At 39.8% G+C, this 25,158-nt stretch overlaps 1 protein-coding gene across 1 annotated transcript in view; it reads left to right on the top strand.

The window, feature by feature from the left end:
* The window catches only part of SLC16A9 (solute carrier family 16 member 9), a 34,409-nt gene extending 10,378 nt beyond the window's left edge, over nucleotides 1-24,031 (top strand). The window contains exons 2-5 of the mRNA XM_007471543.1: nucleotides 3,669-3,812; nucleotides 16,648-16,743; nucleotides 22,279-23,196; nucleotides 23,844-24,031. Coding sequence (XP_007471605.1) covers nucleotides 3,669-3,812; nucleotides 16,648-16,743; nucleotides 22,279-23,196; nucleotides 23,844-24,031 — 1,346 coding nt within the window. The remainder of the gene's footprint in view (nucleotides 1-3,668; nucleotides 3,813-16,647; nucleotides 16,744-22,278; nucleotides 23,197-23,843) is intronic.
* The last annotated feature ends 1,127 nt before the right edge of the window (nucleotides 24,032-25,158 follow it).

The raw sequence follows: 25,158 nt of genomic DNA, 5'->3' as shown, positions 1-25,158 counted from the left end.
TTTGCTGTACGCGGGCCTCTCACTGTTGTGGCCTCTCCCGTTGCGGAGCACAGGCTCAGCGGCCATGGCTCACGGGCCCAGCCGCTCCGCGGCATGTGGGATCTTCCCGGACCGGGACACGAACCCACGTCCCCTGCATCGGCAGGCGGACTCTCAAACGCTGCGCCACCGGGGAAGCCCATACTTATTTATCTTATAACTGGAAATTTATACCTTTTGACCACTATCATCCAAGTCCCCCTCCCCCATCCCCTACCCCTACCTCTGGTTACCACAAATTTGATCTCTTTTTCTATGAGCCTTTTTGTTGGCTTGTTTGTTTTTGAAGCATAACTGACTTACAGCACTATATTAGTTCCAGTACACAACATAGTGATTTGATATTTCTACACATCTTAAAATGATCACCACAATGAGTGTAATTACAGTATGTCACCATACTAAGATATTACATAATTCTTGACTATATTCCCCACACAGTACATTTCACACCTGTGACTCATTTATTTTGTAACTGGAAGTTCTAACCTCTTAATTTCCCTCATCTATTTCTCTCTCCCCCTACGCCCCTCCCCTCTGGCAACCACCTGTTTGTTCTCGGACTCTGTGTATCTACAACTCTGTTTCTGTTTAAATGTGTTTTTTCATTTGTTTTGTTTTTTAGATTACACATATAAGTGAAATCATACAGTATTTGTCTTTCTCTGTCTGACTTATTTCACTTAGTATAATATTCTCTAGGTCCATCCATGCTGTCACAAATGACAAGATTTCATTCTTTTTTTATAGCTGAGTAATATTCCATTGTATATATATACCACATCCATTCATCTATTGATGGGCGCTTAAGCTGGTTTCATATCCTGGCTATAGTATATAATGCTGCATTGAACATAAGGATGCATATATCTTTTCGAATTAGTGTTTTTGTTTTCTTTGGATAAATACCCAGGAGTGGAATTGCTGGATCGTATGGTAGTTCTATTTTTAAGTTTTTGAGGAATCTCCATTTTTTTTTCCATTGTGGCTCTACCAGTTTACCTTCCCACCAACAGTGCATGAGGGTTCCCTTTTATCCACATCCTTATCAACACTTGTTATTTGTTATCTTTTTGATAAAGGCCAGACAGGTGTGAGGTGAGAAGTTTTTTAAAACCAGTTTTCAATTTGCTGTTTTCATCTGTCAAAGAATTTCTGCTCATTTCTTCCTTAGGCTTAATTTTATTCAAAGAATCATGTATGAGGCAAACATGATTTAAGAATTTATCACAAAATTGATGATAATATTATACATTTTATAAAATAGTGGTTTTGGTTGTACATGCTGTGAAAATTATTACCCTTCACCCCACCCCCATCTTCCCAAACTTTGAGTTTCCTTGTAGAGTTAACATGCCTTAAGGAGCATAAATTTAAAGTCCTGCTTCGAGGATGAAACTTGAAACTTTTCAAGTATGCCAGTAACAATCTCTGTTTTAATTCCATGTGCCTGTTAAATTTGTAAACACTGACTGTCAATGTCAATACAATTTGGTAGACAACATAGAAGGGTCATGACTTTATGATGTCAACATCCATTTATGAAATTTGACTCTTAAAATCATTTCTATTTTTGAAGCATCTAAGTGTTTCTCATTGGGTATACACATAGCTCAACTGTCAGATAAGTTTGGTCTTTCAAATGGATTTTCCTCCTAAAACACTGGAGTAGAATATTCCCCTCTGTCATGTAAATATATCAGTCTGCTCTTCCATACTGGCTCACACAAGAGGGCTTGAAATGACAGGGGCCAGTTCATGACCAGGGAGGAATGTGGGATGGCTCTAGGCATTGAAAGCTGGTGGTATCTCAGTGGTCATAACCTGGTCTTAAATACGTGCTTAAGAGACTCTCTGTTATTGGTAAGAACGGGCTTGGGATCATCAGATCCTGGCTCCACCACTTACTAACAGTGAGACTGTGGATGGATGACACTATCTCTCCATCTGAGGTTTCCTAAAATGTTTTAAGATATGTACAGAAAAGTGTGCATATCATGAGAGTTTAGCTCAGTGAATTGTTTTTACAAACCAGACATACCCGTGTAATGAGCACATTCACATCCAGAAACAGGACGTTAGCAGTACCTAGAAGTTGGGCTGTGTTTCCTTCTGGTTATAGCTTCCTACCCGCTACCAAAGACCCACTATCCTGACTTCTGACTGTAGATTAATTTTGTCTGTTTTTGTACTTCTGATGATTGGAATTACTCAATGTGTACTTTTTCTTGTTGTATCTTTCACTCCACGTACATTTGTGAGATACACCTGTATTACTGTGTGTAGCTGTAGGTCATTCATTCTCATGGCCATATGGTAGTCCCTTGTATGAATACACCAGAATCTACTTATACCTTCTACTACTGAGGAACATCTGGATCTGTGGGTGCTGGCTACTATGGCTAGTTCTGCTATGACCATTTATGTCCATGACTTTTGGTGTAGGTGTACATAGAAGTAGAACTTCGGAGTTATACAGCGCTGAGTTCCGCTTTGGGAGATCACGCTAGCGGTTTATGGGAGTTGTGATAGCTGCACATCCTTGCTCACACTTATTGTTGTCTGCCTTTTGCCATTCTGGTGAGCATGCTTTTTAAAAATTGGGAATAATGATTTGTACCTTGAAAGGTTGTTGTGAACTCAATTAAGATGTTTCTCTTTGCTTTTAAATGTTGGGCTCTTTCTTCTAACCGTGGCATGGACAACCCTTCTGAGCTTCAGTTTCCTTCCATGTAAATAAGACTACTGGGCAGAGTAACCCTTCATGTCCTTTTATTTCTAATATGCTAAGCTCTGTAGCTGTAGATACTGTCAAGGTACAGTGCTAGTGAGAGAGAATTTCACTATCACTTAAATCCCCGTACATGAGCAGTTGCCCACTTCCACATACAACTGGTCCAGATAATGGTCCCTTTTACGTGTCAGTCAACAGTGTACTTCCTCCCCCAAATTCCAGGCTTCATGTAGTATGTAGGACAGTGATACTGACAAAGTCGTGCCCGGGTGGGTAGGGTAGAGGCATTTGCCCCACCTGCCAAAATCTTCTCTAGGAAGGGAGTAACTACCCTCACTTCATCCCTTTATAAGGATGCTATTGATAGCGTCGAGTCAATCATTAAGTTTATTTTTATCATCAATTATATGACTGGCCTTGTGCTGGATAGGAGCTCTGGGTAGAAAAGATGCATGGCAAGTACAGGAGACCAAAATCCTCAGAAGAGTGTGGCGGTTAAGGTGATGCACTCAACAGCCAGATGGCCTGGGTTTTTACTTCTTAATTGTTACTCTGAGGGTGGCTGCCGCTGTTACTCTCACTGAAAATTTAATAAAGTCTGACTCCAGAACCCCGATTTCTTAGCTATGTGACCTTCCTCTTCTGACACTTTAATTTCCTTATCAGAGAAATGAGGATAACGAAAGCACCTACCTCCCAGGAATGCAGTGAGATTATAATGAAGGGAGATTGTTTATGTGAATAGCAGGATGTCCAACCCATAGTGAACACACAGTAGCTTATTATTGCTGTGGTTGTTTTACGATGGAAAGAATCATTTTAAATTTCGGATGGATGATAGGATGTGGAGAGGAGGTTACTGTTAAATAAGTGAAGGTTTCATTTATGATTTTAGGTCCTGTGTGCAGCCTGTGTGTCTCATCTTTTGGAGCAAGAGCCGTGACAATCTTCAGTGGCTTCATGGTGGCAGGAGGCCTCATGTTGAGCAGTTTTGCCCCCAATATCTACTTTCTGTTTTTTTCCTATGGCATTGTTGTAGGTAAGAAACTTGGTCCCCGTGACGCTTTTCTGAGCTTTGAGAGTTAAATGTTTTACCCGTGTGACGTTTCTTACTCAGTTAATGTAAGGAGTGAAAATGCTCAGGAATAATTCACTTTCAGCAACCACTTTACCAAAAATCGTTGCTTTAGTAAAACGTCCACCCAGTGAATCAAAATACTTCAAAGGATGAATGTGTTTTTTGGGGGTTTTTTTTTGCGGTATGCGGGCCTCTCACTGTTGTGGCCTCTCCTGTCGCAGAGCACAGGCTCCGGACGCGCAGGCTCAGCGGCCATGGCTCACGGGCCCAGCCCGGACCGGGGCACCAACCCATGTCCCCTGCATCGGCGGGCGGACTCTCAACCACTGCGCCACCAGGGAAGCCCGATAAATGTGTTTTAACAATGCCCATTTTGTTTTCTTGCAAGGCATGGGGAGGTTTTTTTATTTCAGCACTTGTCTCTCTAGCACAAAAAAGGAAAAGAGGGAGAGAAGCATGCAACTTAGATGTCACTGACACCTGCCACTTCTCACGGATGTAGGAAGTGGTCCCTTTCCTATTGGGGGGTTAAGCAGGGCTCTGTTGAACTGTTAGTGTTCTAAACGTCCTTGCTGTTCCACAGCACCTGTCACCAGGGCCCCAACCACAAGGTGATAGCAGAAGTAAAAAGCAGAGTTTAAAGCACGTAATAATAATGATTATTTTTGTTAAAGATAAGGCATGAGTGAAGAAAACTGAGTGGTGGGGATGATTAGTGATGATCTTGGTTACAGAAGAGGAAAGGGTACAGGGCTCAGGGCCTGAGAGCACTGGCAATTTTGGGGGGAATGCTTTTGTGATGTATTGTACTCATTGTATTCAATGTCAAACATCACCAGACTCTGGATCCCTAGGAGCTGTTGGTGGGGAATTTTTAAGACTCTGACTTTCAAAGTTTCTTCTTAATGTCTGAAAGAACTGAATTCTTTTTTCTTTTAAATAATAAAAATTTATTTTGTAAATCAAATAATCACTTTCAAATGTATCCTCTATGTAAGTCCAAATGTTTAGGAATTAGAATTTTTTAATAATACACTAATGTTATCATATACAACTGGAGGGAATAACAGTTGAATTACAGTGTAGGCAGAAGTTGTTCTAGTTTTTCATATTCAATTTGAACAAATAGAAAAGTATATTTGTCGCATAGAGAGAATGAAATATTTTATTTTAGATCATAAAAATACTATGCCCACTCTATTATACAGTAAAATGTAATTGAATATTTGCTTAAGTAATGAAAGGGTTAAGAAATGATTTGGGTTATAATCAGAGGAACATTAAGTTATAAATCTGTAGAAAGATTGCTATTTTCCAAATGAAATTCCGATAAAAGGCTAAACAGTTTCAAACATTTTATATAAAGAATGAATTAGGGCTTCCCTGGTGGCGCAGTGGTTGAGAGTCCGCCTGCCGATGCAGGGGACGCGGGTTCGTGCCCCGGTCCGGAGAGATCCCACATGCCGCGGAGCGGCTGGGCCCGTGAGCCATGGCCGCTGAGCCTGCGCGTCCAGAGCCTGTGCTCCGCAACGGGAGAGGCCACGACAGTGAGAGGCCCACGTACCGCAAAAAAAAAAAAAAAAAAAAAAAAAGAATGAATTATTCCTGATCAACATGTTTTTGCTTTAGTGTCAGGAAAGTCACAACACATTTGATAAACATATGTTAAGAGCCAGTTTTCTACACATGAGCTCCATAGTACCATCTATATGACATTTGTTCAGAAATGATGGCAAAATTCTTAGAACACAGCATATTAGGGTGGAGGAAGAGCTGCCTGCCAGCGCTGACACAGCTAATTAACAGGAGGGGAAGCGGCAAAGGAAAAGAGTGGAACAGGGCAGATCTCATTGCTACGTGTGGCAGCGAAGGGAAAAGCACAGCTGAGCCGGACACAACCCAGGCAGGGACACAGATGCTGCGGCTCAGGATTTGGGGGTTTAAATACTTCAGAGACAAATTCCAGCAAGATGGTTGGTTTGAGTCAAGCCTGAAAGAATTTAATTTTTTTGACTACCAATATTCCTCTTTTTCACATGGGGATATTTCCCCAATAATAAATAATAGAAATTATAGCTGCTAATATTCCAGTAGGTAGTGTGTGCTAGGCTCTGCTTTATATGAGCTCATCCAGTCTTCATATGAGCCCATTTTACAGAGAGGGAAAGTGAAGCTCAAGCAAAGTGAAATTACTAACTAAAGCCACATAGGTAGGAGATTTGTGGTTGAATCCATTCAATCTGACACCAGATCCTGACCTCTTTTACATATTTGTAATTATTTGTAGTGCTTTTAGAGCTCTTAAAGTTTATTTTAAATTTAACTACATACCCAAAGTCTACTCAGATCGTAATCTAAATAAGCAGGTCACTTGTTAGTTCTTTGAGAATAGGTTACATGTTTGATATTTTATATTACTTATTCCCTGCTTAATACAGTTTAAACCTATACATGCAGATACGTTAATCTCTGGTGTAGAATTTGAAGGTATTCATTAAATAGTCATCTTGCATTCTTGTCTAAAATCATGAAAATAAAAATGTAGATATCTGTGTTTGTGTATGAGCATCGGATTATTCCTTTTAGGTCAAACCCCTTTTTACATAGAAAGTTGAATCATTATGCCATTGGCATGATTTGGGCATTTCCCCCAAAATTTGGACTAAGCATTTAAAATTTCATGGGGTTTTACTCCCTCACATGGTTTCAAGGTTAAGGTATAGCCTTTGTGAGTACATATCTAAAGTTGTCACTGACTTAAAAATTGACCAAAAGTGAGTGATACCATAGTATTTGTATTCCCCATAGATAAAAATGAATTTTTTTTTTTTTTTTTTTTTGCGCTGCACGGGCCTCTCACTGTTGTGGCCTCTCCTGTTGTGGAGCACAGGCTCCGGACGTGCAGGCTCAGCGGCCATGGCTCACGGGCCCAGCCGCTCCGCGGCATGTGGGATCCTCCCGGACCGGGGCACAAACCTGCGTCCTCTGCATCGGCAGGCAGACTCCCAACCACTGTGCCACCAGGGAAGCCCAAAAGTGAATTTTTAAAAAGAAAAAAATTAATGTACATTGTTTAGGATTTTATGTACATTTGATTGTGTTGGCAGCATATCTAAGGGTATATAGAAAGAAAAAGACAAAATTAGGTAACTCCCATAACTAAGTTTCAAAATTTCTATAGCAATGGAGAGAGCTTTACCAACCTGTGAAACTGATTTTGATTTGGCTTATGGTGTTGGAACCTTTCAATAGCTAACCCTGTCCCTTCTCCCCATGAACCCATGATCTTCTGTTAATGAGATAGGATTTGATATTGGTCTTGACTTACCCTTCTGGCTGCTGCTGGTGGTGGGGGGCTTACAGGGCTCCCACTTGGCTTTCCCCACTATGGTAACTTTTACTTCACTGGCTGAAAACAATGTAGATAGAAGGTTATACCAACTACTATGTACACGTGCTCCAGTTAAATATCAGGAACTGGGGAAATGACTAGGATGGGCCCGTGGACTCAGTGGACCCACTGTGAGCCGGACCTGAGCCATGATTCTGTATATTACCTGGCCCTCATGTGACACCCCCCCCCCCCCCCCCCCTGGTCCCCTTTGGCCTGAGCTTAAGTTAATTTGTCAACCCTCAAGGTTTTCCTCTGCTTTGGGGGATAACTGAGTCCCTTCCCTGACTACCACCCCCCCCCCCCCCCCGCCAAGGGTAGGCCATGTAAGTGCCTCAGGCCCCTAGTTAACAGTGCCAGTTCATTTCCTGTGTCTTACAGTGCTCAAAAGGCATCCCACTGTCCCTTGCGTATGATACCGAAATAAGTGACCGTAGTTCTCTTTGGGGCAAGATTCAGGATATTACTGTCTATATATTTGCCATAGTGGTTTTTGCAACGTCTTTCCTCCTGGAATCCTGGCCTTTCCTTCACTTAATGGAATCTGGGTCAGAAAACAGGCTCACATCTGAAGATTGTATATGACTCTGATTTGGCAACAGGTTCTGAATCCCTGTGGCTAGGAGGAGGCTGTCAGCTCATGGAGAGAGCCCTGGGCTTGGGGTCAGGAGACATAGGTCCTGTGAGTTTGAGCAAGCCCCTCGGTCTCCAAGAATGACCGTCGCCTCATCTGTGAAGGCGGACTCAGAAACCTACCTCACGTAGCTCTTGTAAGGACTAAGTGAAGTCGAGCAAAATAAAAATAAGGTAAATGAAAGAGTTGAGTTGGATTTCAATAGTAAAAAATCAATTTAATTTTAATTTCAGTAATAATTTTACAGGTTCCAGTAATTTTAAATAATTTTTTAAAAGTTTAGAGTTTTAACTTCAATACTTACAAAGTCACACACTGTAGTGATTATTGGGCCCCTGTGAGCGGTACTTGCTAGGAGATTATTAACACTTATTATCATGGTTGACTTCTTTGTGGTTTTATTTTGTCAGTAGGCTCAGAATATAGGGCTCGTGGAATATTTGTAGGGTAAATAAATGGGAATTTAATGAACAATGACACTTCCATTCTGTGGCCATTGGAGGTAGAGTATCCAGTTGAAAAGGAAGTGACCGGAAATTATTACACCGTTTATACTCCTCCCTTCTGTATTATGAATTCCTTAGAAAAAACAAGCAAGATTCAGTCTAATGATAACATATATTGAGCACGCATTCTGTGCAGTATTCTAAGCATTCTCCTCTGTCTGGAATGAACTAGGTGGTCTCTTAAGGTACTATGGCACAGGCAGGAGCAAGCACTGACAGCCCAACTCGGGGGTTGGGCCGTGTGGGTTAACCTTATCTTACTCACTTGCCAGCCGTGGACTGTAGACATGTTACTTACATACTGTTTTCTCATTTTTTTAAACTGAACATAATAATAGTAACTACCTTCTAGGGTTTTGTGGATGGATGAGTTAAAGCAATAAATATTCACCAGCATCACCATCATTATCAGTTTTGTGACCTCGGAAAATTTTCCAACCTCTCTGAGCTTCCGTTTGTATTTCTTATGAAATGAGACTAACGCGACTTCACAGAGATATTGTGACTGTTCATGAGACAATGTATGTAGGGAGGCACACGGGTGTTTAATGAATGTTTGTTCCCTTCCCCTTAAATTCCTTTCTGATCCCTTAGTTCAAGAGCACAGCAGCAGCTTTTTGTAACTGAAGGTCTATTGAATCAGAACTATTTGTAAACAGATTAAATAATATAGAGAAAGAAAATTAAAGTTATATGGTATGTTTATAATAGAAAACATCAAAAAGAATAGTGAAGTGTATTAGTTGGCATAATGCTGTTTTACCGTTTTTTAAAAAATACTGTCTTGAAAATATGATGTTATCTTCTTTGGGTTTTGTAGCTAGAATAAAACGGCAGCTTGCTGGTTTTCAAGTGACTGTATGTCCTACTGCCAAACCTGGTAATTCAGGCCCCTGTGTTCCCAATAACTTTACCAAAATCGGGGAAAAGGAAATGTGGTGGGAGACTGGGAGGAATGGGAAGAGGGGCCGCAGGAAATATGCCCTTAATGACTTGCTCAGCCTTGTTCCCAGTCATTTCCCATTGCTTTTCTGAAAAGCACAACTCAAAATCAATTTCTTGCTTTCTCTTTTCTTCCGATTATATTGTTCCTTAGCTACCTGATTACTGTTTTCTTAATAATCTCTTCTTGATTTTGGAAAAATTCAATTTTCTCTTCCTTCATTTTCTTGGTAGTATCTGCATAGTCCATTGAGCTTGAGGAGGGCATAACCCACTTTCGTAGACAATTTGATTCTCCTTCTCTAGTGACGGCAAATTAGATAAAGGTTGTTTTCTGGATATTCGCTTTAGCAGTTAGTTTTATAAGCCCTTGTTTTTTGTTTGTTTTTAAGAGTTGTGCCATTAAAGATCGCCTTTTGTCTCTCATGGGTGTTCAGTTATAAAAAGGAACTGTGATTTTCTAATTAGTCTGAGGCTAGAGCTATATAATACCATAATACTCAGGTGGAAAAGTGAAAAAATATTTCAGCATAAGGACTATTTTTGGTACTTCATTATATTCCAAGCACAGATACTGAAATCTTTTACATTTTTTATGTCTCTTAATCTTTACAACTATCTTATGAGATTGTTTTAAAGATAAGGAAACTGAAAGTCACGCAGCCAATAAGTGATAGAGTTGGGACTTGAATCCACACCTGCCTGATCCCAAGCCTGTGCTCTTGACCAGCCGGTGTCAGGTTCAGGGTACTCATGCTAAGCATATAAAGTTTGTGCTTTAGGGCTTCCCTGGTGGCTCAGTGGTCGAGAGTCCGCCTGCCGATGCAGGGGTCCGTGCCCCGGTCCGGGAAGATCCCACTTGCCGCGGAGCGGCTGGGCCCGTGAGCCATGGCCGCTGAGCCTGCGCGTCCGGAGCCTGTGCTCCGCAACGGGAGAGGCCACAACAGTGAGAGGCCCGCGTACCTCAAATCAAGCCAGTATCAAAGCTATATGCTTTTGTAAAGCCATGTCAATCAAAAAGCTAGCCAGTTGCTTAAACTTTTTCTTTTTTAATTAATTTTATTTATTTTTGGCTGCGTTGGGTCTTCGTTGCTGCACGTGGGCTTTCTCTAGTTGTGGCGAGCTGGGGCTACTCTTCATCGTAGTGCATGGGCTACTTTTCGTTTTAGTGCGTGGGCTTCTCATTGCGGTGGCTTCTCTTGCTGCAGAGCATGGGCTTAGTTGCTCCACGGCATGTGGGATCTTCCCGGACCAGGGATTGAACCCGTGTCCCCTGCACTGGCAGGTGGATTCTTAACCACTGCGCCACCAGGGAAGTCCCTGCTTAAACTTTTAAACTTTTTCCATGCAGATGTTTTAGGCTAGAAACGTAAACAGGAATTGCATTTGGATGCTCTAAACTTATCTTTTTCAGCATCCAAAGTTCCATTCTCACAATTTGATTTCTACAAGCAGATACTTCTGGAATATTATAGGCTATTGCCTACCTTAACCTTTGGTCAAGATGATAAATCCTACTGGCTCAGCTATTCTAAGAGGTGATCAAATACTTGTTTCAGACCATAGAAAAGGGAAGTTCTCCCAGATGACCAAGCGGCAGGCCCAAAAGGCACACACAGTGACCAGCTGTTCTGGTTTGCCCAGGACGAAGGGGTTTTCCAGGATATGAGACTTCCAGTGGCCAAAGCAAGAAAGTCCTAGGTGCTACACCTAACCCCTATTTTACACATAGAGTCTGGATTCTGTAAGTTTACCCTCATCACTTTTTAAGATTGCCGTATTAGAATGCACTATTACTAAAATATTCCCTTTTCATAGAGATAATACTGCAGGGGGAAATTTTCATATATAAAAGTAGGGGCTTGATAGATGTCTGTTTAGTTATGTACACAAAAATATGTATATAATGAAAGAATATTTAAAAACAATTCATAGACAATTTTCAAAATATGTACACAATTTCCAGTGTTTACTGCTTGTCCGTTTTGTGTGAGGTTATTCATATGCTGTTTCCTTAGAGATGCTTGCTTTATATTTCTGGATTAGATGCATTTTATCATATTAGAGTGTTTTACTTCAATTATATTTTCTTCTTATATCTCTCTTATCAGTTTAATTGATCCGTGGGTGTCCTTTAGTTACAGATAGAGATTAAGAAAAATGAGGAAATGAGGCTGTTAAGTGTGATCTGCCCAAACCATCATCCTGTAATACATATAAGTTGTAAATTAGTTGTATCTTTTTTTGTCAAACCATATAATTCTAATTCTGTATTCTAATGATGCCATCCTGTTACATGAATTATTGTGAAAGTTAAAAAATCTTAAATATTTTTACAGCTAAGGTTTATTTTCTGGCCTAAGTAAAAAAGATCAGCATCATTTAATTGTAAAGCAGATGTAAAGATATATTTTTTAAAATATATACTCACAAGCATACATACATACCGTGTGTGTGTGTTTGTTATATGAATAGAGAAAATGAGACACAGAGAGGAAGAAAAAAATGCAAGAGAGAGTGACAGCCAGGGTAAGAATAGATAGAAATGGTTGAAATTAGCCAATGTGACTTAACATTGGGGAATTCAAATGAGGTTTATGGGAAAAGTAGTAGAATAACTTTAACACTCTGTGCCAGGCTCAGACCTGGAACCAGGATACTCATGAATAAGACACGGCCTGCCCTCAGGTAGCTCGTTGTCTAGTTGGGGGAGAAGACTTGTACATACGTAACTTGTAACACAGTAAAATAAGTGCAGTTATAAAATGAAAGCAGCGTTCAGTGTGGGTATAGTATGTATTTGTGGGAGAGGGGCTTCAGAAGAAGACTTCATGCAGGAATTGGTGCTTGAGCTGAGTCTTGAAGGGCGGGTGGGATGTGATCAGGTGGGCATGGGTTGGAAAAGGAGTGAGGGTGGTAGGAGAAGGACTTCATTCCAGGAGCTCAGATGCTCAGAGGCATGAGATACAGTGGCTAATAGGGGTCTCGTCAGAGATATTTGTTTGAGGAATGCACACGTCGCGAGGGGACTTGCAAATATGTCAAAGCTTGGTTTGCAACAGAGACCTGATGATGGAGGGTTTATTTGGACTTTATTGCAGGAGAGTAATGTGATGAGAACTGTATAACAGTGGGTTAGACAGTAGATTGGTGGAAAAAGCACTGGAGGCTGAGATGGTGATTAGGAGGCCGTTGTTCAGAACAGAAAAGATCTGGAGGAGGTAAACTGAGGCAGTGGTAGTTCACACGGTGGGAGGTTGGTAATTGAGGCAGTGGGAGTGATAAAGAGCGTGAGGTATGGTTTGATGGGGGGAGATCAGGGAAAAGAGGCCTCTGAGGTTGTGGTCTCACCCAGAGTATGTGGAATGAAACATAAGGTATGGAAAGGAAATGCTAGAACAGGTAAATATGTTTAGTTTCACCTATGTAAGTAAAGGAAAACCATTATATTTTGCTAACGATTATGCTTTGAATCGTTAGTAGTTTAGGTATTTCATTTTTAAAATGATTATGCTTATACTGGAGGTCGATTCTCAGAAGTTTTTCACTGATAGGAGTCTGATCAGAAATGATTGGAGGGGCTTCCCTGGTGGCGCAGTGGTTAAGAATCCGCCTGCCTATGCAGGGGACACAGGTTCGAGCCCTGGTCAGGAAGATCCCACATGCCATGGAGCAGCTAAGCCCCTGCACCACAGCTACTGAGCCCGCGAGCCACAACTACTGAAGACTGCGCGCCTAGAGCCCGTGCTCCGCGACAAGAGAAGCCACCGCAATGAGAAGCCTGTGCACTGCAGCAAAGAGTAGCCCCCCCTCACCGCAGCTAGAGAAAAGCTCGCGTGCAGCAACGAAGACCCAACGCAGCCAAAAATAAATAAATTAAATAAATTAAAAAAAAAAAAGATTGGAGACCAGGGAAGTCCCTGGCGGTCCAGGGGTTAAGACTCAGTGCTTTCATGGCCGTGGCCCAGGTTCAATCCCTGGTCAGGGCACTAAGATCCCACAAGCTACGTGGTGCGGCCAAATTAATTAATTAATTATTTTAAATGATTGGAGACCAAAGGCGGCTTTAAGGCCGTGGTTTCCAAACTTTATATTCCTGGAACCCTTTACACTCTTTAATTTAGGACCCCAAGGAACTTTTAATTATGTGGAATTACTTATTTATATTTATTCTGTTAAAATTTACTGTATTAAAAGGTGAGAAATTTAAAAATATTTGTTTAGTAATTCATTTAAAGATAATAATAACAAAGTCAGTACATGTTAGCATAAATAACATACTTATTATGAAAAACAATTCTATTTTCCAAAAGAAAAAGTTTAGTGAGAAGGACAGCCTTGTTTTACATTTTTGCAAATCTCCTTAACGCCTGGCTTCATGGAAGACATCTGGATTCTCATGTCTTCTCTGTACTCAGTCTATTGCAATGTGCTTTTTTGGTTGAAGTTTATGGAGGAAATCTGGTCTCACACAAAGGAAAAGGGAGGGGTTTTCAATAGTCTTTTCAGGTAACTGTAGAAACTCTTCTTTGATACTATCCCAAAACTTGATGTATGATAGTTTTCCAAGGGTTAATTGCAATATGGAACCTGAAACCACATGAATATACTTTTCGTGCTCTGTAATATTAAATCGATTTGTTTATTCTGTACTTTGAATAGGTCAGCATTCAAGTCTGATTTTGTAACATCATGAATTGGTTATGTGAAAAATATTGGTTCTCTGAGTTATGCAAGAACTTTAAAATGTTGACACATTTTATTAAACAACAGCTAAAATCACTTTTGTTAGTATCACCAATAGGCTTATCAGAAAATCTTTATGTGTTGGCAATCTGTCAAATCATGGTGTTGGATAAAAGTTTCCAAAAATTCTAATTTTTGCTGGAAAGCTCAAATTTTATCATTGGTAACAGTTATTGTCAGTTATTTTCCTTGTTTGTTTTCAAGAAAATGTCTGCCAAATACTGAAGTCTGAGTAACCATAGTTTGTGTCTGTCAGACATTCTTTCAAATACATACAGGGTTACATGAAAAAAGTGGCTACTTTAGCTGGCTACTAAAGCAATTGCATACGTGCTTTTTCTCGGCAACAATTGTAATTCAGATGAAGCATTTTTTTAAAATTTGTTTGCTTTTACTGTGAGTGGTGACGAAACATATAAGGTATGAAGTTGGATACCAATATCTTGATTTATACTAAGGCTCTTGAAGTTTTTCTCACCATGTCTTTTGCACCAATAGCATAAATGTAAACACAGTGAAAAAAGCAGGAAACATGTCAGTATCGTGAAAATAGTTTTGACTTCATGGACTCCATTGAAAGACCTTGAGGACCATCTTTTTAATAACTGGTGGTTTAAGGTCATCCTAATACAGATGTGGGAAAGCATGATGTCACCTTCTGCTTTTTGAAAAGTTTAGAGAAAAAGCATTTCAAATTTCTGCTACTTAAAAAAGAAAATGAGATGATCTTATCTGAAACCCATGGCCTTGAAATAGTTTTTAAAAATTTCTTTCTTTTTAGTCTAAGGTAAAATGTTTAAAAGTTACTGTTTTAACTTTTCTAGCATTGGCATTTAGTAATCAGAAATGCCTTTTTTTTTTTTTCTTGTCCCTAATGCCTACCATTTGACAGAGCCCTGACAACCAAATCACACAAAAGTAAATTCATTCCCTCTCCAAAGGCTTTCCGAAATACAGTTTTAGTTAAGGGTGACATATTTTGGCTTCACAAAATTGATCGTTCAGGAACAGGTCTTATTTCATCGAAGTATATTATATGTAATAATGATAAATGTATAAATCAATCCAACTCGTGTTTTAATGAGATAGTCTCTCCCCTTAAATCATACAAGTGTGCTATATTTTAAAAGGTTTATTTAAAGTATAATTATTTTCATCTATCTCATTTCTTTAAGAATACTTTTTTTTTTTTTTTTTTCGGCACGCGGGCCTCTCACTGTTGTGGCCTCTCCTGTTGCCGAGCACAGGCTCCGGACGCGCAGGCTCAGCGGCCATGGCTCACGGGCCCAGCCGCTCTGCAGCATGTGGGATCCTCCCGGACCGGGGCACGAACCTGCGTACCCTGCATCGGCAGGCGGACTCTCACAGGGAAGCCAAGAATTTTTTTTTTTTTTTTTTTTTTGGACCAAGGATACTTTTTAATGCAATCACAGATGATCATCTGGGTCCTGCGTTAAATGCTAATTTCCTAAAATGTTTATGCGTTGTATTTGTTAAACCCATGTATTCTTTCTAATCATAGTCCAGGTCGCAATTTGAAAGTAATGAAAATGACCTTAATAACTCACCTAATGAGTCATAGTTAAAATTAGTTTTTAGACGACGGGCTTTTGTGTTGTTTATAGGGTGATCCCCAAGAACAGACGATGTTGCAGAAGAAAGGCAAATGTTATGAGTTAGAAGCCAGAGGAAATTTTTATGAAAAACAAAACTGGGGTTGTTAGATACTTAATAGGGAGAAAAAGATTAAGCCAACAAACAAGAGCCTTAAATATTGCCCTGTGGTCTCAAGAAAGGGATAGTGAGTTGTAAGGGTTTTTTTTTTCTAACTGTAAAAGAATTTCAAATTTACAGAAAAGTGGAGAATAGTATAGCAAGCAACCATATGGTCACCACTTAAATGTAACCGTTGTTAATATTTTATTGCATTTTCTTCCTCTTTTTTTTTTTGCAAAGATATTTTAAAGACATGACATTTTACTCCTAAATGAGGTAGTTTGCATCTCTAAAAGATAAAAACTTACAAATATACATTTTACGATGATGGGGTGATCTGAGAGCGCCAGAGGGCCTTTGTTTTGCAGACTGGGGTGTACCAGGCTATGAAGTCTAGCAAAATACCTTGGCATGATGAAGGGGATTTTATAAAATTGTTTAGAGGACCTAGAGGAGGAAGAACACTGAACCAAGGGTAAAGGTGTGGAAGAGAGACAGAGATATTTTAATGGGCAAGTTTGATTAAATTTTGCTATTTGGTGTGTGATTTAACCATTTTCTCTATCTCTCCATAATGTCTTGATTTAAATTTACATTATTCATTCATGCTTTAGAAATTGGATTATTTTTTTGACTTGGCCCTGACGTTAGGGTGGGTGTGGAGTGAAAACCAAGGCTGCCCAATGTGTTCATTGGAACTGCACAACTAACATCAGAGGGATCTAGGAACCCATACTTTGAAGAGTTTTAGCCAGTTAGTAACAGAATGTCCTATTAGAGTTATTTAATTACACCTCTTTTTCTTCTTGCATTGAAGTAATACTGTCTGGCTTAATTTGTGCAATGTCTTCTTGTGTTTAGGTCTCGGATGTGGTTTATTATACACTGCAACAGTGACCATTACGTGCCAGTATTTCGACAGCCGCCGAGGCCTTGCACTTGGCCTGATTTCAACAGGTACATTTTCAATATAAGTACAGCATCGCTACTCTTCAGCCTTCTAATCAAAGTTAGAAGTTACGAAGCACAGATATGTTTAACCAACCATGCCCCCGCTGCCATTCAGGTAGCCCAATTTATTTTACTCTAGTCCTAGAAGGACATTTTATTTTCCCCTGTAAATATGGGTGTAGCTTTCAAAAAACCCTGAAGATACATGTATGAAAAAGCTGGGGCATTAGATGTCCAGTATAATATAGGAAAAGAAAACTTATGGGTCCAGTAAATTGAGAGTCACATGCTGGTGAGAGCCTTGCTGAAAGAAGCAGAGAGCACTTAAGTAAAGCACCTGATCCCTGGGAAAGAGAGGAGAAATGGAAGGAAAATGGGTCCCTTCAGGCCACTGTCAGGAAGAACAATGCTGACACCTCTCCAGCTCCATTTATTGTGGAACTTAGGGTTTTTCCAAAGTACTGGTTTGTGAATACATCTCGTTGGTCTATTTGCATATCCAAACAACAGACTGTTTACTCTTGTTATTCTTTTAATAATCAAGAGATGAATCACTGGTGATGGGGGGGGAGCGGCTCTGTGTGTGTGTGTGTGTGTGTGTGTGTGTGTGTGTGTGTGTGTGTGTAAGTGTGTAAGTGTAAAAGCCTTCTGGACTTGCTCTGATATTGTAAAGTGGTGTTTTACTTTTCAGATGGATTTTTTTCTAAGCTATTTAGAGAACTTATCAAAATTTCTGTGGCCAACGCTTTAGGAGTTTGCTTAAGAGATAAAGCTACCAGGCTTACTAAAACTTGTATCTAAGTTTACATTGCTACTTGTTCGTGGGTAGATATTCCTGGGAGGTCAGACTTTCAGATAAACTGAATCTGGCAGCGGGATCCAAACTAATGTTTTGTTCCTGAGGGCAATGCAGTGGCAACAAAGTGCTTCCAGATCAAATTAAATCGAGCTGGATATTTACCCAAGGTGGTTTAAGGAAGCATTGCCAGGAAAGAAATGTGAATCATGGCCTAGGAGGAAACAGGACCAGAGTCTGAGGGCATGGCTAAGGCAGAACTGGGAGAAGAAAGAGAAAAACCAAAAGATGGAGAATCCAGAGCAGTTGGAAGGCAGTTGAAAGAACCTGACAGCCGCATAGCACAGGGAGATCAGCTTGGTGCTTTGTGACCGCCTGGAGGGGTGGGATAGGGAGGGTGGGAGGGTGGAGACTCAAGAGGGAAGAGATATGGGAACATATGCATATGTATAACTGATTGACTTTGTTATAAAGCAGAAACTAACACACCATTGTAAAGCAATTATACTCCAATAAAGAAGTAAAAAATAATAATAATAATACAAAAATAAAGAACCTGACAGCATCTCCCACAAGTGTGGGAGGGAGTGTGAGAGCAGGCCTGGCAGCTTAAAGGATAACAGGTCTTACCTATACTGTATTTTTTGTAGAGGCACTGTAACGTAGTGACAAGCCCAGACCCTGGAGCCAGTCTGCTTGGTTTTGAATCACGTGTCACTCAGTAGCTGTCTGGTGATGGACAAGTTACCTGTTCTGTGAAATTAACTGTTAAGCCTCAGTTTTCTGAACTGTAAAATGGGGATAATAATAGCACCCATCTGTTGGGCTGCACCCTGTAAGGCCTGTGCTTGCCCAGCTTCAAGACAGAAGAAAGAGCCTGGAGTCAGCGACAGAGACATCAGTGGTTTAATGGAAGGGGAGAGCTTACAAATCCAAAGCAAGATCCTGGAGTGATGCCCCACCGTGTGTGATAGAGGGTGGGCAAGACTGGATGTGGGTTTTCGCTCCCGGGGTGGGGAGGGGAGATTGCCAGTTTATAGAGGCATTAACATCAGGTTGGCTCATTGGTTACCGGGAAACTAGCAGAGAGGCACACACCTCCCCACCCCTTGGATAAGAGCAATCACCAGGTGGGGCCTGGGGCCAGTATATAGGAAGGTCAGTCATACGAGTAGGTGTAGGTAAAGCAGGCACTGGTCAAACAGGGGATGTACAGAGAGCAAGAGAACAGCCATCTTGGGTGGCCTGACCATACACCATCACATTGGGTTATTGGGAATATTAAAGGAACATATGTGTAAGGCACATGGCAGGGGCTCTAAAAGTGTTAGTCATTATAATTATGACCTAGGTTTCCTTTAACGTCCGAATTTATTTGTGATGAAGATGTTGGAAATTGTATGCTGAGAGAGCTGCTCTTGCTTTCACTCAGTCTAAAGAGGAAAGCATAAGAGACTGAGCTGTGGCACACTGAACCAAAATGGATTGACTGTGGACAATCTAGATTTGGCAGAATTGGGGAGTTTTTAGTTGTAGCACATAGGAAGTTAGATGAAGCAAAATTAAGGAGCAGCATGAATCCACTGTCTTTGTCTATTCAGGCTGCTGTAAAGTAGCATAGATTGAGTGGCTTATACACAACAGAAATTTATTTCTCTCAGTTCTGGAGGCTGGAAGTCTGAGATCAGGGTGTCAAGGTCAGCGTGGTTAGATTCTGCTGAGAGCCCTCTGCTGGGTTACAGACTGCCACCCTCTCCCTTTGTCCTCATGTGGACATGAGGAAAAGGAAGCTCTCTGAGGTTCTCTTTTATAATGGCACTAATCCCATTCAGGAGGGTTCTACCCTATGACCTAATCACCTCTCAAAGGAGAAACCTCCTAATTCCATCACACTGGGGGTTAAGATTTCAATTTACAAATTTTGGAGAGACACAAACCTTCACACTGTAGTATCCATCTTCAGTGAAAGTGGTGACAAGAAAAACAAAACTCACAGTAGAGTTTTTCTTTAATGGAAAAAAAACCCAAAAGCAAAATATAGTTGAAATAATGTAACCTAGGACTTCCCTGGCGGTCCAGGGGTTAAGACTTAGCCTTCCAGTGCAGGGGGTGCGGGTTCGATCCCTGGTTGGGGAGCTAAGATCCCACAGGCCTCGAGGCAAAAAAACCAAAGCATAAAGCAGAAGCAGTATTGTAACAAATTCAATAAAGACTTAAAAAATGGTCCGTGTCAAGAAAAAATCTAAAAAAAAAAAGAAAGAAATAATGAGACCTAGTTGAAATATTGTGATCCAGTTGAAAGAAAGAAACACGGGCATGAAATGGAGGTTTTGGGGAAACGATCTTAATCCCTGGTGAACAGGGATTGATAAACTAATGCCCATGGACCAAAACTGGCCTATTACCTGTTTTTGGACAGCTCGTGAGCTAAAAATGGTTTTTACATTTTTGTTTCGTTGAAAAAAAATCGAAAGAAGAATATTTCATGGCACATGAAAATTAGGTAAAATTAAAGTTTCAGTGTCCATAAATAAAGCTTTATTGAAACACAACCATATTCATTCCTTCATGATTCTTCTCTGGTTGCTTTCACGCTTCAAGGGCTGGGTTGAGCGTTTGTGACAGAGGTTGTATGGCTCACTATGCCTTAATTATTTACTCTCTAGCCCCTTATAGAAAAAGTCTGTTGACCCCTGGTCTTAGTCAAAGCATGAGTGTATCTCCTGTTGTTTCAGGTTCCCTGAACATCAATTCATATTTTCCCTCTTTGTGATAATGTATACTTTAGGCATGCATGGAAGCATAACTAGTGTTTTATTTCACTTTTTCCTTTACAGTGTTGCTTTTTAAATTGGGATTTTATTTTTGAAGATTAAAAATTATGGTTTTACAGTTTACACAGTTCCACAAGAGAGCTCTAATTACTCTTCACTGCCCTGAAAGAATCCTGCATCTTTTTTTTTCTCTTCTTTTTGGCCAAGCATCGTGGCTTGTGGGATCTTAGTTCCCCCACCAGGGATCGAACCTGGGCCCTCTTCAGTGAGAGTGCGGAGTCCTAACCCCTGGCCCACCAGGGAATTCCCTCCTGCGTCGTTCTAAGCCATAACTACATTCGCATGGGCTGTAGGCTAAAGAAACTTGTGTCCAAAGTGGAATTTTATTTTGCTGCCCTGTCGTACACTTAGCATATCATAGGTGTTTGATAAAACCTATTGAATTGATTTTATATGTTTCCCTTATATTTCATGATGTTGACAGATAAAGTTAGTTGGTGAGCAAAGGGGAATTATTTATTTTCTCAACTTAAGGTCAAAATACAGAACTTTCAAAATACCAAGAATATTTTTAAGTGTCTAATTATATGACACTTTCTTAGAACTTCTGCAAAGAAATGGTGTTAGAGAAAAATATGAATTAATAATGAATGGATGCTAATGCAGTATGGAATTATATGAAATGTCCCCTTTTCAATTCTTTCAGTTCGTTTTCTGAAATGCTTTCAACTTTTGAAGTATGTGCCACTTTTAAAAAGATAAGGCAGAATTCAATTCGTCTACTTTTATAACTTCTCAGTAGTCAGCAAAGAGATACTTACTTGGTAGCCACAAAAAGATACTATTTTAGCTGTCAGCGAAGTTTTTTTTTTCTTTGGGGATGAAGGAGTTAACTTTAAATATATTAGGAAGGGACAACTGTGGTACCAAAAAAAAAAAAGTTTTCTTATAACTCTAAGACAAAGCCATTTGGTTATTTGTAAGAATTTTTGATGGGTTTTTACCATAAGCTTGGCATCCTATTGGGGTTTTGATATAATTTGGTATAGACCGTTTAAAAAGTATGATCAACCTATTTAGACTATTTTTTTTTTTTTACTACAGATCTACTTATTTCTTTCCTGTGTTTTCACGTGACATTTCTCAATGGTATTTAAATTTTAAAACAATCAAAAACTTGAAATCAGAGCCATATAAGAACACTGCAAATTAATTGGGCTAATGTAACTTTCCATTCCAGTGTGGTTAGTGTGATCTATGCTTAAAAAATAGAGTTTTTACAGTGTTGCCCAAATGTGCAAACCAGGCATATTTTGTAATTTTAATACCCTATCAGAGTTCACTTTACTCTTTTCATAGTTTATTAATATCAAGCATCCATTCTGGTGGTTAGCAATGGATTTGAGCTATCAAACCACTATAAATATCCTAAAACTAAAATATATCCTTCATCTCAAAAAATAAAACGTGAGAACTTTTCTTTTCCAAAAGGAATGCATACATAACATGGAGCCAGAAAAGTACTTTTTTGGTACTTTTTTAAGTACCCAAAAAGGAGTTGCATAGGTATTTGTTAAGGACGTTGGGCTCCTGGTGTCAGACTGAGTGTGAATCCTTCTTATGGCATTTACAGCTCTCTGATGTGTGGCAAATTTCTCAAACTTTCTAGCCCTAGGTCACTTCAAGTGTAGACTGGGAATAATAATAGGACCTACCCAATAGGGTCATTGTAAGGATGAAACAAGATGGTGCAGTGTAATGTGTTTAACAGTGGTGTCTGACATACAAATGCGAATTCTTAAAATAAATTGTCACTGTTGTTGTTGTCTTCAGCATTCTTGCTGTGGTTTTAATATGAAGGCACACACATGAATGCCAGTGTAAAAAAAGAAATCAAATTGTAATACTAATAATGCTTGTCCTGAGAGCCCCAAATGATAAGAGATTAAACAGTTACCATTTCCTTTTTAGGTTCAAGCATTGGACTTTTTATATATGCTGCTCTGCAGAGACTGCTGATTGAGTTCTATGGACTGGATGGATGCCTGCTGATTGTAGGTGCTTTAGCTTTAAATATATTAGCCTGTGGCAGTCTAATGAGACCCCTTCAGTCCTCTGATTGCACTTTGCCTGAAAAAATAGCTCTGGAAAATGTACCAGGTAGATACTCGATTTACAGTGAAAAAGAAAAGAACCTGGAAGAAAACATAAACATTCTTGAAAAGACCTACCGTGGTGAGGAAACATGTAAGAGCACTTTAGCCAGTGGTGGCTGGAAACCAGAGGGTCTCCTTCATAAAAACCCAACAACAATGGCACACACAAAAGAGACTGAAACGTACAAAAAGAAAGTTGCAGAACGGAGGTATTTTTGCAAACAGCTTGCCAAGAGGAAATGGCAGTTATATAAAAACTACTGTGAAGAAACTGTGGCTCTTTTTAAAAACAAAGTATTTTCAGCACTCTTCATCGCCATCTTTCTTTTTGACATCGGAGGGTTTCCACCTTCATTACTTATGGAAGATGTAGCAAGAAGTTCAAATGTGAAAGAAGAGGAGTTTCCTATGCCACTTATTTCCATTATTGGCATTATGACAGCAGTTGGTAAACTCATTTTAGGGATACTGGCTGACTTCAAGTGGATTAATACCTTATATCTTTACGTAGCTACCTTAATAATTATGAGCCTGGCCTTGTGTGCAATTCCATTTGCCAAAAGTTATGTCACGTTGGCACTACTTTCTGGGATCCTAGGGTTTCTAACTGGTAATTGGTCCATCTTTCCTTATGTGACCACGAAGACTGTGGGAATTGAAAAATTAGCCCATGCCTACGGGATCTTAATGTTCTTTGCTGGACTTGGAAATAGCCTTGGACCACCAATTGTTGGTAAGATATTCATCTTAAAGTCAATCCACTTTACTGTTCTTCTTTGTAACATCTCTGGATACAGAAATTCATAGTGTAATAATAGCACAGATTTATACGACATAAATCTGCGTGGAATGTCTCCTGATCGTGATTTATTCAAAATCACTTTGATGTAGTTGGAAAAGCCAGTACACTTGCTCAGGAATTTGTGTTTATTCTTCATCTGGGAGTAACCCAAAATGCCTGCTGATTCTTGTCCAACTGTTTGAGAAATTCTCCCCCTCTAACTCCCATTAGGCCCCTTTGGGAGTAGATTGGGTAATACATATCCTAATCTGCACTGTACATAAATTTCTTTAATTAATTTTGTTTTGGAGTATAGTTGGTTTACAATGTTGTGTTAGTTTCTGCTGTACAGCAAAGTGAGTCAGTTATACATACACATATATCCACTCTTTTTTAGATTCTATTCCCATATATATAGATCATTACAGAGCACTGAGTAGAGTTCCCTGTGCTATTCAGTAGGTCTTTATTAGTTATCTATTCTATATATAGTGGTGTGTATATGTCAATCCCGTGAACTGTATATAAATTGATGAAATTAGAGTACTCCTATTCATACTATGTCTATCAAACTCACTTTTTTCTTCCTCTCTTTTCAGGTTGGTTTTATGACTGGACCCACGCCTATGACATTGCATTTTATTTTAGTGGCTTCTGCGTCCTGCTGGGAGGTTTTATTCTGCTGCTGGCAGCCTTGCCTTCCTGGGATACATGCAACAAGCAGCTCCCCAAGCCAGCTCCAACAACCTTTTTGTACAAAGTTGCCTCTGATTCCTCTAATGTTTAGAGGAATATTGGAAGGCACTGAAGACTGTTTTCTCATAGCAAAATTGCACTGTGGCTGATCTGAATGAATTTTTTTTTTTTTTTTTTTTTACATATCCTATTCTCTGTGTACTGTATATGTAGCCTCTATCTCCTCTATTTTTTTTTTTTCTCTTTTTGCCTTTTTCCAAGAAGTGGGACTATTCTGTTTTACTATTATTCATGAGTTCTGGACATTGTGATCATTTTGGCCAGCCTCAGAAGGCTTTCTCTGTGTAAAGAAATATGATTTCTCTGCAGACTCCATTAGTTCCATTGCAAGGCAGCCAGAGGAGACTCTAGCTATTTCAAAACTGGTGCAAGCAGCGTGACGAGATATGTGTGTAGCCTGCCAGGGACTAAATCACTCTCTTCTCTCTGCTAGCCTCGCTAGTAAATAGAAGACTTCGAGCCAGTCAGGAAATGAAAGGGGTTCCTAAAACAGCGTTAAGAATTGCGGTGGCACAAAATTGATCATTTTTTAAAAGTGACATTTTAAACTACCGTCACCAGTTTTCATTACAGTAAGTCCCCTACCTGTGAACCTTCAAGTTGCGAACTTTCAAAGATATGAAGTGCGTTCGCATGTCTAATCACGTAAGTTAGTTCACGTGTCTGGCGTAGATTGTCATGTGCGTGCATCCTCTACAAGTGGTTGTGCTTTTGTGTACTTTACTGTACAGTACTGTATAGAGTACAGTAGTACAGTATCTTTATTTCAAGCCCAGGATGTCCGGAAGCAAGCGTAAAAGCAGTGATGATGTAGCTGGTACTACTGTACTTTTCAAGGTAATGTACTGTAAGATTAAAAATGTTTTCTTTATTTTTTGTGTTTGTTTTTTATGTATTATTTGTGTGAAAAAGTATTATAAACCTATTACAGTACAGTACTATAGAGCCGACTGTGTTAGTTGGGTATGTAGGCTAACTTTGTTGAACTTACAAACAAATTGGACTGTGAATGTGCTCTCAGAATGAACTTATTTGTATGTAGGGGACTTATTGTATTCTGTTTACCTTGATGAACCACCCACATGTTTGGTGCCCACGGAGGATACATCCTTTCAATTCCTAAGGTGTTTGCTGAGTTGCGGGCAATCTCCAAACAGA

The sequence above is a fragment of the Lipotes vexillifer genome, unplaced genomic scaffold, assembly GCF_000442215.2.
Source record: "Lipotes vexillifer unplaced genomic scaffold, Lipotes_vexillifer_v1.1 scaffold638, whole genome shotgun sequence".
Taxonomy (NCBI): Eukaryota; Metazoa; Chordata; class Mammalia; order Artiodactyla; family Lipotidae; genus Lipotes; species Lipotes vexillifer.
The sequence above is the reverse complement of the archived record's forward strand: the minus strand, read 5'-3'. Positions and strand labels throughout refer to the sequence as shown.